This window comes from Crinia signifera, chromosome 19 (genome assembly GCF_055691185.1).
Source record: "Crinia signifera chromosome 19, ASM5569118v1, whole genome shotgun sequence".
Taxonomy (NCBI): domain Eukaryota; kingdom Metazoa; phylum Chordata; class Amphibia; order Anura; family Myobatrachidae; genus Crinia; species Crinia signifera.
The window spans coordinates 119,960,734-119,974,695 of NC_139226.1; the positions used below are offsets into that span (position 1 = coordinate 119,960,734).

General features: G+C 43.8%; 1 protein-coding gene across 3 annotated transcripts in view; it reads right to left on the bottom strand.

Moving 5' to 3' along the window:
* TTC12 (tetratricopeptide repeat domain 12) overlaps window positions 1-10,827 on the bottom strand; it is a 77,056-nt gene extending 66,229 nt beyond the window's left edge. For all 3 annotated transcript variants that reach the window (XM_083163239.1, XM_083163238.1, XM_083163237.1), the window contains exons 1-3: window positions 10,758-10,827; window positions 1,876-1,936; window positions 721-890 (exon numbers count right to left, since the gene is read on the bottom strand). In XM_083163239.1, the coding sequence (XP_083019365.1) occupies window positions 721-890; window positions 1,876-1,924 (219 nt within the window). In that variant the 5' untranslated portion in view covers window positions 1,925-1,936; window positions 10,758-10,827. The remainder of the gene's footprint in view (window positions 1-720; window positions 891-1,875; window positions 1,937-10,757) is intronic.
* Between the last annotated feature and the right edge of the window lie 3,135 nt (window positions 10,828-13,962).

Genomic DNA, 13,962 nt, shown 5'->3' on the forward strand with positions numbered 1-13,962 from the left:
AATAGGCGAGTGCCGATATTTCATACCCCCCAAAATATTCAAATTGCTGCTACATCCACTGATGCAGCAGCGATGAAGCTTCGTCCATCTCTGAATCAGCCTCATATTACTAACCGCTACATTGCTGTACATTGTAATAGATACGTCTACAAATGACACTAGTGTTTAGGTAGGAGATAAGGTAAGTTAATGCCATCCCTAAGGCCAAAGGTGTTCCGGGAGCATTATATAACCATAGAAAGAATGTAAGGATAATATATTTCAAGGGTTTGTTATTAGCATTTTTACTAGTGGTCTGAGCTCCCCTGGATTCAGCAAGGCTTGTTAAGCAGCGGTCGTTCGCTGATTAGCAAGCCCTGAAACCCCACCGGTCACACGCACAAACCCCCGACCATCGAGGCTGAGGACTCACTACGAGTGATCCTGAAACGACCCTAAAGTGCAAAATATAGGGCCAGGTGTATTAAGCCTTAAAAAGTGATAAAGTGGGGGGTGATAAAGAGTAAGAATGGACCAGCCAATCAGCTCCCAACTGTTATGTGACAGGCTAGGTTTGAAAAATTACAGCTAGGAGCTGATTGGCTGGTCCTTTTTTCACCCCCCACTTCATCACTTGTTAAGGTGTAATGCACCTGGACTATAGTCTGTAAACAGCACAGTTAGCAATTCAGCATTAGTAACAATGATGATTACAAACAGCAAAGGTATATGGGAACTTACAGACTTGGGGAAGGAACCAGCAGGAGATTTATTAATAACTGTTCTGTTTGTTTTGGTCCTGATTCCATCTTCATTTTCCTTCTTTAAAAGAGCAAGTTTTTGATCTGCTTTTGCAATGACGTATTCTTGAGAGGCTACGTCATCAGAACTTAGGCCTTGTACAATTTCAGCTGTAAAAGGAAAAGTACTTTCAGTCATTGTAACTCCAAAGGCCACATTCAAAGCAGTGGAACCTCTTAAGGAAGTTGACATGATCAGTATGTCAACACTTAACATGTCGGCATTCACAATCCCAGCCTTAAATCCATTTCGCCATTCTGGCTCCTGACATTCTGCCAATGCTGACATTATGTTGTTTACTTCTAAATTGTTGAAATTCAGACCATGTTGCCATTAAGGTGTAATAAATGTGAATGTTGGCATTCTAAGGGGTGTATTTTTGAAAGCGTTATTTTATAGAAGTGGATATTTTACCCATAGCTACCAATAGGAATCTAGCTATTATCTTCTAGAACAGGGGTTCCTCACCATGTCACCATGCATTGCTGCTAGCTTGTCACTGGACTCAGACAGAGGGACGAATATTGCCTGACCATGGACTGCCTGGATGTCACGTGGATCAACAGCCACACAGGTAAATGAGGTGGTCTGATTCTGTGGGTCTATTGTGTGGGGCTATTCTGGGGGACTATAAGTAGGGAAGGGAAGGGTAAGGAGAAAGGTTAGTATAATGTACTAATTAAAATGTGCTGGGATTTGGACAGTCGGGATGCCACTGATGGTATGTTGACCACCGGCATCATGTGATACCCAACCCAAATAATCTGATTGGCTGCTATGGGCAACATCTTCAGTTCTATGAACCAACAATTTAGATGTGTCCCGCTACACCTTGCTATAGCAGAATTGTGAAGCAAACGCACTGCTGCATGCATATGCACTGCCACTTGATCCCATAGATTTCAATGGGCAGAGGGTACATTGAAGTATATGTATAATGGAAGCAGGTCCACTCATGTGTCCTGCTATGCTGCTGTGTTCTACAATGCATACGCATCACAGGATCTAAAAGGACACATCTGTATATCCTATAATGTTGACACTGTGTCTAGATAGTGTTTTTCAAAAACCAATTAGTAATATTTATCGACTTACCGATTTCATCTACGTCCTTCAAAAACTGCTCCAGATGGTCTACAGACATTGTTAAAGTATCCTGGAAAAAAACACATAGCACTGTCACTGGGTTGATTTCCACATTTTAGAACATATTCTTTCCTGAGCTCCGAAAATTGTTGAACATTGCATTGTTCCTTAGTTTCAGAATCCTTGTTTCTCAAGTTTGTGGTTTACATTTGATTACCTTGTACTTGTTAAAGCATAGAGCGATAATGCTTAGACAAGGTTATATTTCTTTCTGTGCGGTGCTGAAAAGATTATTCAAACAAATAACCGTCATTTGGGAACATCTTAACCTTCATAGAGTATAGCCATAATAATGAAGTCACTTACACCATCACAGACCAGAACTATAAAATAAAACGTAAACCTTGTGTCGTGGAGTGGGTGTTATTACGATCTTTTTGTTACAGTAGTTGGTCTTTAACTTTTTCAACAATACTAATGGATTATGGTATTGTTGTTTTATGTTTTGTTATATTATGTATTTGTTATTTCTATGGGATAAAATGAGATACAATAAATTAGAGATGTGCGGGCTCGGATTCCTCAGATCCGAGCCAGCACGGACGTCATCAATCCGGGCCCAGATACGAGCAGCGCTCGGCGCTTCCCGCCTTACTCGAATCCGGGCGCACGGGCAAAACGTCATCGCCCGGCGTCGGATTCTCGCGAGATCACGGAACCCTTAAATTCCGCAACCTCGCGCCGCCATCTTCACTCCAATCTCGGAGAAGGGTAGGGAAGGGTGTGCTGCTGCTGTGTGTGGTCTCTGCTGGGGCCTGTGCTGCTGTGTACTGTGTCTCTGCTCAGTGATCAAGACATCACCATTGCAAGGATGACTGGTGCTGTGTTCTGTCTCTCCTTTGTGCTGGGGCCTGCCTCTGCTGAGTCTGCTCCTGTATATTCTGTCACAGTGTGATAGTCCACTGGTGCTGCTAGTGCCACTGCCTGCCCTGCACTGCCTAGTGTCTGCTGCAGTCTGCTCTCTGCTGTTGCCAGTGGCTAGTGCCTACCAGTACCTATTGCAGTATGCACTGTAAATCCACAGCTGCACTGTAAATCCACAAAAAGCTGCACTGTAAATCCACAAAAAATTCCTAGTGTGCGCAAGCATACATGGCCAATAAAGTTGATTCTATTCTATTCTATTCTATTCTATATAATTCCAGTGTGCTGTTGCCCCTGGCTATCAGTACCTATCACAGTATATAATTCCAGTTTGCTGTTGCCACTGGCAGTGGCTACCAGTATTTTATTTATTGCAGTATATAATTCTAGTCTGCTGTTGCCACTGGCTACCAGTATTTATCGCAGTATATAATTCCAGTCTGCTGTTGCCGCTGGCTACCAGTATTATTTATCACAGTATATAAATCCAGTTTGCTGTTTCCACTGGCTACCAGTATTTATCGCAGTATATAATTCCAGTCTGCTGTTGCCGCTGGCTACCAGTATTATTTATCACAGTATCTAAAAATCCAGTCTGCTGTTTCCACTGGCTACCAGTATTTATCGCAGTATATAATTCCAGTCTGTTGCCACTGGCTACCAGTATTTATTGCAGTATATAATTCCAATCTGCTGTTTCCACTGGCTACCAGTACTATCAGTCCAGGGGTGCCCACGTGTGTGCTGTATCCATCCAGGGGTGCCCACATGTGTGCTGTATTTGTCCAGGGGTGCCCCCATGTGTCCTGTATCAGTCCTGGGGTGCCCGCATGTGTGCCGTATAATTCCAGGGGTGCCCCATGTGTCCCATATCAGACCAGGGGAGCTGCCCTTTTTTTAAATGAAAATAAAATTAAGCTGCAAGGGCTGTTAAATGCGCTGTAGTCCAGGGGTGAGCCAAGAGTGCTGTATAATTCATGGGGTGTTGCTAAGTAAGGTGTGCTGCTCTTTTTTATAATTAAAAGAATACACATTTTTATTTTTACTGCAGGAATTTGTCTGCCGTATAATTCCATGCCTGCCGCCATGTGTGCCGTAACAGTCCAGGGGTGCCGCCATCTGTGCCGTATAATTCCATGTGTGCTGTATCAGGTCAGGGGTGCCACCATCTGTGCCGTATAATCCTGGGGTAAGCCAAGTCTGCCGTATAATTCATGGGGTGCTGCCAAGTGTGCTGTATTAGTCCAGGGGTGATGCTAAGCGTGCCATATCAGTCCAGGGGTGATGCTAGGTGTGCCGTATCAGACTAGGGGGGATGCTAGGTGTGCCATATCAGTTCAGGGGTGATGCTAAATGTGCCGTATCAGTCCAGGAGTGATGCTACCTGTGCCATATCAGTCCAGGGGTGATGCTAGGTGTGCCGTATCAGACTAGGGGGGATGCTAAGTGTGCCATATCAGTCCAGGGGTGATGCTAAATGTGCCGTATCAGTCCAGGGGTGATGCTACCTGTGCCATATCAGTCCAGGGGTAATTCTAGGTGTGCAGTATCAGCCTAGAGGGGATGCTAAGTGTGCCATATCAGTCTAGTGTTTGTGCCACACACTTGTGTGGCTTATCATAGTTATCCAGCTACCTCGGTGCAAACTTTTGCCCTAAAAACAATATTGTAAGGTGTGAGCTGTTCAGAATAGACTGTACATGAGTGGAAATTAATGTTATTGAGGTTAATATAGCGTAGGAGCAAAAAAAAAAAAAAATCTGCGATTTTAGCAGTTTTTATGCTTTTTTAACAAAAAAATCAGAACCCAAAACCCAAGAAATCCAAACACAAAACACTTAGGAGGTGTTTTGGCAAAACCCATTAGAACCCAAAACCTCAAGGTAATCAGAACCCAAAACCCGAAAAGTGGCCGGTGCACATCTCTACAATAAATGTTCTTTTCCAAAATGTCATTTAATATTGCATCATTGTATCACGTGAGAATTATAAACTAGTCCGTATTTACATATCTATTGATAAAAGTTTCAAATGCATCATTCCGGATCTAGCCTCTGTACGATACTAGTCCCTTAACGAGCTCGGGACTAGGTTCGAGTAGACAGGCTTTAATGTGACTGCAGCAACAATGATGGAGGACACATCTGTATGGCTGATTTTGAATATCACCCCAGTAATAAAATAGACCACAACCACTGCAGGGGGACTGAGGGTAAGGACAGAAGGGTGGTAAGGGTTAGGCTGTGGGGTGGTTTAGGAATAGGCAGTGTGGAACGAGGGTTAGGGTTAGTGCTGGACAGCGGAGAGGGAGGGTTAGGGTTATGGGGGCCTTTGGTCATCATTATGTATCCTTATACAGCAGGCATGTCCAAACTATGGCCCTCCAGCTGTTGTGAAACTACATGTCCCATCATGCCTTGCCACAGTTTTGCTATTATGGAATGCAAAAACAATGGCAAGGCATGCTGGGATATGTAGTTTCACAACAGCTGGAGGGCCACAGTTTGGACATGCCTGCTATACAGTGATGGTATCGGTCATTTCTGATCAGTAGAGTAGCTATTATGAACTTGTGGCTACAGTAGCTATTCACATTGCTGATTTTTACTTTTTAGTTAATGAAGTATTTACATTTGTTTGTGAAAGTTACAAAAAATTCTATTTGTTATTTAAAGGAAAAGAAGATGGGTGTTTGTATGCGATTACATTTGTATTTTTTGTCTGTATTTTATTGTATTTTACATAGTAAATGTGACTTATGAATATATTATACCTTTAAGAGATAGAAGTAAATCCCTTTAGGAGCTGTGATTCCATATGCAGTGGAGGTGTGAAACTATACCTGCTGCCAGGATTTGTATTAAGAAGCCCAGAGTAGGCATCTGAGATTTCCCACTTGTGCATAAAGAATCAATAATCGTCCATCCAAGTAACCGAATGGTAGCACAATATGGTTGTCCGATGTAAAGCTCTGGAGCCATTTTAACTGTATAAGGGATCACATTTGCTAGGTGTGACACACCCATAAAAAGGTTGCAACCCACCTGCACTGGACTGGCCACTGACCCCGTTACCGCCCACAAACACTCCCTGGCTGCCAATCACTTTGACTAGCATAACTAGACCATTAAGGCACATGTGCAGTACCACTTGTACACATGCAGGGTAGCATCACATTAGTGTTATTAGTGGATGCCTGCACTTTTTAGGTTCATTTTCTGATGTTACTGTAGCAAGGGGATTCCAAACCAGAGTAGGTTTTATTAAAGATAATAGGATACAAGTGAAGAGAAATGTATACAGGTGACAAAGAATAAAGAGAAGTCAATATTACATGGTGTAAAAGTACTGTGGCGCTCCAGTAAAACAGTGACCATCTTGGGAATATGAAGACCCTTTTACAGAGCCAAGTACAAAACATACACTTGCAGTCTAATCATTCTAGACCTTTTATTCTGATGTAGAAGTGATGTTAATTTGGCTGATGCACCATAACTACTCAATTAAGAGAAAGCGGTACTTGTGAGTTATCTGGGCGTCCGATTTGGGTACTTACGATTTGCATGCGATTTGCATTCGATATCGCATACGATATCGCATGCGATATCGCATGCGATTTACGATTTGCATGCGATTTAGCATGCGATTTGCATAAGATTTGCTATTCATTTCATTACCCCACTATCCCCAAAGTGTGTCTATCAACGTGAACCCGAAGCGTGGCGAGCGCAGCGAGCCCGCGAGGGGCGGCGGTACGCGTCCTCCGACCTTTTCATGCCCTACTATCCACTAGGGCGTGGAGTGAGAATAGAATAGTGTGGCGAGCGCAGCGAGCCACCGAGCCCGAAGCGTGGCGAGCGCAGCGAGCCCCGCGAGGGGACGCGGACACCTGTGAAGCCCGCAAGGGCACGCGGATATCTGTGAAGGTGTCCGCGTCCCCTCGCGGGGCTCGCTGCGCTCGCCACGCTTCGGGCTCGGTGGCTCGCTGCGCTCGCCACACTATTCTATTCTCACTCCACGCCCTAGTGGATAGTAGGGAATGAAAAGGTCGGAGGACGCGTACCGCCGCCCCTCGCGGGCTCGCTGCGCTCGACACGCTTCGGGTTCACGTTGATAGACACACTTTGGGGATAGTGGGGTAATGAAATTAATAGCAAATCTTATGCAAATCGCATGCTAAATCGCATGCAAATCGCAAATCGCATGCGATATCGCATGCGATATCGTATGCGATCTAGTACCAAAATCGGACGCCCAGATAACTCACAAGTACCGAGAAAGCTTTTGACGGAAACACCGCCAACACTGAAAGGTGTTGGCGGTGTTTCCGTCATTTTCAATCCGGCATAACAAGATGCCGGATTGAGGCAGGGAGGATGGTGCCGTGTGAGCAGCAGCAGCTTACACAGCGCTGTCCTCCTGTACGCTGCAGCCCGCACCCTCATGCCGCTGCCCGCACCCTCCAACACCCTCCCAAGACTCCCTTACATACCCGCCGCCGAGTCGGGTGAGAGCAGCTCACCCGGCTCCATCCAGGCTCCCTCTCGGGTACCCGCTGCCTCGCACCATCTCCCACTGCCTTACGCCATGTTCCGCTGCCGCGCTCACCCGGTCCGAGCGTCAGCCAGGTGAGTGTCAATCATCGGCCAAATCCGACATCCGGATTTGGCCACTGAATTGCATAATGGATGCCGGATCCATTCCGGCAAAAGAATGATGGAATGCATCAATTGAATATACTCCATAACCTTTTAACTACATGTCAAGTGTCATCTATTTTGGTTTTGGTTTATCATAGATTTATAGAGAAAAATCATTTTGATTTTAAGTGAAAGATGAATGGTTAAAAAGGCTTTCAGGTGAGCTCTTACAATACACAGTGGCACATCAGTGTGCAAGTCCAACAACAACACATCACAAAGTGAAATAAGTACTAAATCAGTTGCACATTTGCAAATGGGACCATTTTTCCTTTACATTTCTTTATAATATTGTGTAGTATAGATACAAAATCTTCTCAAAGAATAAATCATCTTAAAAGCAATAAATACTGAAAAAATATTCTGATCAATTGCAGAAAAGAAGGACAATGTTTGCACAAAATATCTCTAAATATCCATTACTAAAATAGCGACAGTACCCACACTAAGCACCCAAATGTACATTTTCATTGTCTGATGTTGTCAAGCATGATATAAAAAGCATTCTACACGAACATCCGTAATGGCATTTATATAGAAAGCTGCTAACACTCGTAAATGATTTACAGCCACTTGAAGTGAGATAATGATGGATTGGCGCACAAGGTACTGGAAGTGCGCTGAGCTCCTCAAACATCTGCCAAACCACCGATGACAGGGGCTTATAATGATTACTCTCAGAATTTATAGAATGACAACATAATGTTTTAGATGTCAAATTAGATAAAGCCTGAGTAGTTCTAGGCAAGATATAAAAAATAAAAAAAAATACATTGCTTTCCCTATTGTATAATGTGCTAACTCCTTAAGACTAATACATATATGTATTTGTTTTTTCCTAAAGCTAGCAATCTGACTGGGGAGATATGGACATATAGTAGTTTTCATTTGGCAGTTCTGTTCATGAGTAGCGCAAAACATGTTCAACTGGACTCCAACCACCTGGCTCCTGGACAAAGGACCGCCTACAATGTGCAGTATCATATGTGATCCTGCCGCCCGACAGCTGCAGAGTGAGTTGGCGGGGTATCTCGCCCTAGTCGATGGGGACCTTAAGACATTCCACAATAATGTATAGCTTACAGATATAACAATGACTAGATATATACTGCATGCAGTAATATTTTTGTCTGGCGGTAGTGACTCGTGGGATTGCGCATCTCCATCGCCGGGGGCCATACACACAGAGCGATCCGTGCTTCAATTCTAGACAGATCGCTTAGAAATGGGGCTGTAATCGCCCCTTGTGTATGCCCCATAACAATGGGCCCAATTCAGGGGTAAATTCTGGCTGCTTTATTATACTAGTGAACACAATTCAATCCGGCGTCACAACTGTCGGGCTAGCCCGACAGCTGTGACCCGGTCCCGTTCTTGGCCGGCTCGCCTGCCGAGCACCGAAAATGGGATGTGGACGCGAGATGCGGGCAGAAATCGCAGAGCTGCGGCCGGGAGCTCAACAATTTGGGCACACGCTATCGGGGAAGACAGCATTGAATAGGGCCCCCCCTTATTTGGAATATGATATGAACTATGCGAGGGTGCGTATTGCATTGCAAGCCAAAAGAAGTACGGTGCGATTTGAACTAAAAGTGATGCGGGTTGAATTTAAAAGTTCAAAACACATCCAAAAATCGCACCATGTGGGAAACTTTACGGCATCCCCTTGGTGTACTATTGCTGCTATGTTGCCACTTTATAAATAAACAACAATACTACATGCGAGGAGATCTAGCACAAAATGTACCGTGTTTGGGCATCTTTATTATTATTATTTAAGCACCATTATTATATATTTCAAAACAATGTTGTTATATGAATTTGCAACAAATCTCATTTGGCCTTTTTAGTGGATATTTTTCACATCTCTCAGTGGTGTTGGTACTCAAAGGGTTACTGGCAACTATGCTATCTATGAGACGGGAAAGAAGAAAGGTTCCTGTGCTGCTGGACACTGTAATGTATCTATTTTACTTGGGCAATTAATGTCATTAGCATACTCTCCAACTGTACCGATTTAGCCGGTACAGTACCGTTTTTTTAATGGTCTGTACCGGCTAAATCTAACTGTACCGAATGTACCGTTTTTTGGAGCCAGCTCCTCCGACTCTGGGAGTTGTAGTTTTATATTTGTAGTTTCACAGTTGTGCTGCTCTTCCGGCAGCGTTAGCTGAGAGGGGGAGTGGCTGGAAAAGAATACTTGATCTCGCAAGGTATGCCAGCACCAAATACAGTATTGCTGCAACCCTAATCCTACACCCAGTATTCTGTCCTACACACACTACTGTACCCCCTAACCCTGCACTGTGCCCGTTACTGAATCGTACAGCCATATTCTGCCCCCTCCCTCCTAAGCATTGCACCCCCGGAGAGAAGTCCTCCTGTTGCCGACAGGTGCCCAGTCTTGGGATGGGTGTCAGTGCCGGTGATCTAGACGCTGTCACCGCTGTTCTCCCTCCTGCCCGCCCGGTGCTCAACTCTGCGGCAACAGTGGTGAAAGCCCTGCTCGTAACTCGCACCCTAAGCGACCGATACCCGTGAACGCGTGCTGACTATACCGGACAAGGAGTAGGGGGGGACTGGGAACTGATGCTAAGCTGAACTGCTGGGGAAGGTAAGCAGCAGAAATAGCACAGCATCAGCATGTGTGGGGCAGGGTTGTTGTATATGCTAAAATCCATTTACTAGAGTGGTGGGAGTCCTATTGAAAAAAAACACACATTACACATTCGGAAAGGGAGGCACGCCCACTTTAACTGTGACCACGCCTACTTCACACATGGTCACACCCCCTTCCCCACCCCCTGTACCAATTTCTGCCCGACAAATGTTGGAGGGTGTGCATTAGTATTCATACCATTCCATCCCTATAAACAGGAACACTATACACAGGTTCTGTGGCTGATTAAAACTAAATGAAATACAGGCTTGAAGTCAGCCAAACGCAAAACCTGTGTAATTCACGAGACTCCCAGTTTAAAGGGATAGCATGGTCAATTGGAAACAGTTTATGTATGTCAATGTTACTATGTACCAACTAAAGTCTGTGGACCAGAGGTATCAAGCTTCAAAAAGTGATAAAATGGAGAGTGATAAACAACCAGCCAATCATCTCCTGTCTGTGACATGTCAGGTAGGAGCTGATTGGCCTGCTGTTTATCAATCCACTTTATCACACAGTATATACCAGAAAGTTTACAAGTTTGCTGACAACCAGAATAAGCCATATGTATGCCCCATAAATTGAAATGCATTACAGTTCTGTACCTTAGCAGCAGGACCCAGAGTGTGCAGGAACAGAGACGTCTTAGGGCACACTGCAGGACTGAAGCATAGATAGCTTCCGTTGCCAAGCAACAAGCTACAACAAGGCCTAAAAATACTGAATTACAAAGCACTCTCCTCCCTTGTGCAACTACAGCTCACACCTATCTCCGCCCTCTGCAGGCTCTACAAGTAAAAAACACTTACAATTCATGACCCTTGCAGAGTTATATAATCAGATACAGATGATAAAAATAAAGATAGGGGCATTTTATGTCAACCATTTCTTATCTTAATATAATCTTTATTAATTTTTTTTTTCCCCATAGCATACAATCAAATATAAAAGACAAAAAAGAGTACAACCAGACAATACAATAACATACATTTACTTAGTACTTATACAAGACTGACATACAAACACAACCTGCGTTCCTCGGCCACTACAATGTGCATACATTTCATAGACAATTCGGAGAACCGTACCCTTTCTGTGTTAGATGGATATACTTATCGCTATGAGTCCAGATCGAGCTTATTTTATTGCGTCTGGTTCATTTCATCTAAATGAAGTAAGGATTACTATTGTTCAAGGGCATTTAACTATTGAGGGCTCAAGATATCCCCTTTTTCTGGGTTACTGTTGCATCAAGACATTTTGAAAGTTATAATAGTGAAAAGGTGAAAAAAAAAAAACCAAAGTGAACAAATATCCTAATACTTTTGTATTCCTCTTGTAACATTATAATGTGTATTTTTTTTTTTTGCTTGTGATTATTACTCAAGAATAATTTTTTTCTTTTCTTTTTTTTTTTTTTTTCTCCTTCCCCTCCCCTTCCTTTCCTTTATACTTATTTTATTATATCTTTAAGAGGCCATTGACCCTGACCATTTTATAATTGCATATCTTTGTGTATTCGTGTATTGGTGTATTCTCTCTTTCTTTTATTTTTTATAATATTTAGTCACATACCAACCCTCCCAAGTTTCAAAATGTCAACCATTTCTTAACATTTGAAAGCAATTTATTGGACTGTTCTGCAGTTGTTTCCCATGATGCCATGCAGGGTAGGAGAATTTTCTGTGAATGTGGATGCGCAGTAATTTGTCTGGCTGGAGAGTGCATTAAACTGAACAATAATCTATTCTTGTCTATCCTTTGAATGTGCCACACATCTGAGGCACGACTGCTAGAAGACAGCACTACATTAACCTCTTTCATCACCTTGCTCTGAACTAGTTATTAGAGAGAACCTTTTATTTCACCTCCCATACATAATGACCACGCACATTCCAGAGATCAATCCCGTGGCGAGACTCGGTTTCAAAGCTCAGTGGCACTGATCATTTTCAGAAATGTTCTGATGTATATCATTATTATTATTATTTTGTTTTATAGATGTTAACTGTTGCAGATAAATATGTACATAATAAAAATATGTATAAGATGGCTGACAACTGCATTTGGAGCTCACTGTTCAAGGAAGGCACCGCAGCAAGTTACACTTACACCACCTGAGGAGGGTCGGGCAAACTAATTACTGCAACTGTCTCAAAAATTATGCTTTTGAGGATGCGGCCTCCTTTAGCATCCTTAAAAATTGTCTGCAGTATCGGGGCAGCCATTTTCTAAGTGTCACTTTTCATTATAGCAGCAGGAGCCAGCGCCGGGAGAGACGAGACCGTGACCCCAGACAGACCAGGTACGGCCACAATGTGGCGGGGGGGCACCGAAAGATTTGCTGCGGGGGGCAGTACATTCAGTAGTTACGCCACTGCTGGAAAGTGTAATACTGTATAACCTCTTTGTTAGATGACATACAGTATTCCACTGCTCTTTTCCCTGGTGTGGAGATAATCCAGCTCTCCTGCAAATGGGTAGAAAATTAACCAGAGCGATTTATGACTGTATTAGAAAATGATCCTGGCACTATTACTAATAATCTGTATTTACCTATGATGCAGACTACATTGCCATCATTCCTCTTTATTGAATTATCAGCACAAAGCTGGTCATACATTAGAACGATTTCAGGCCCACATGCACGATTTCCACGGCTCGTACGATGCATTGTGTTATTGTTTTTGTACATATCGTGAGTTGTTTTGGTACGATTATGTTCCGATGCGCAGGCCCACAGGTCATGAGATGGATAGTATGATCTTATGTGATGCACACAGTATGCTGGAGTTTCAGATCATACGATAGATCAGGGTTGCCTACCCTCCCGGAAATCCGGGAGTCTCCCGAAAATCGGGGCCCCCTCCCGGCCCCCCGGAAGGGTGGGCAACCCTCCCGGATTCAGGGGGGACCCCCGCTGTCCCCCGGATCGCGGCATTAAAATGCCGCAATCCTCTGGTCTTAGAAGAGGGGGCGGAGCTAAAATGACACAATTGCGTCATTTTAGCCCCGCCCCCTCCACGGAGATCCCTGAATTCGCTGGTTTACCAGCATGGGGAACGGGGCTTAGTGATGTCACGCCTAAGCCCCGCCCCCTGAGCGGCTACTGAATCTCTCCTCTCCGGGCTTCTCCCGGAGAGGAGAATAAGAAAGTAGGCAACCCTGCGATAGATATTATGTGAAATTACACACATAAGATCTATTGTCTCTGGGAAGCTGCCGGGGAGTTCAGGGGAAATCTCCAATTTATCTCCCCGATTCACTTTTTAGAAGAATGAATAGCGTAATTTCATCCTTTATTTGGAATAACACAAGAACTAAGATACGGCTTAATGTTCTTATTCGTGAAAGAGATGAAGGGGGCTTGGGTCTCCCGGATTTTAGAAGCTACTCTATAGCTGCCCAATTAGCACAAATGATGGCATGGGTGGAAGAAGATTTGGGCAGCAAGATGGTAACAGACTTGGCAAATATATCAACCCCAGGGACTAAACCGCTATCCAGACTACTGCAGGGACATATAACACGCAGGGACCCCCCCTGGTAGTCCAGGCTATTAAAGTGTGGAGGGAAGCGAACAAAATAATCGGCTATGAAGATATAGACCCACAGCACCCAATTGAGTATAAGTGGATGTTAGGGGATCTGAAAGGGTTACAGTTAAAGTAGGTATGGGGCCCATACTTGGTCAATAATCTTAGCCAGTTATATCTGGACATTGGACTCAAGTAATTTATTCAGCTGAAGAACAAATTTGAGTTACCACAGACATACTTCTTTCGATGTTTACAGCCGATTAAAAAAATC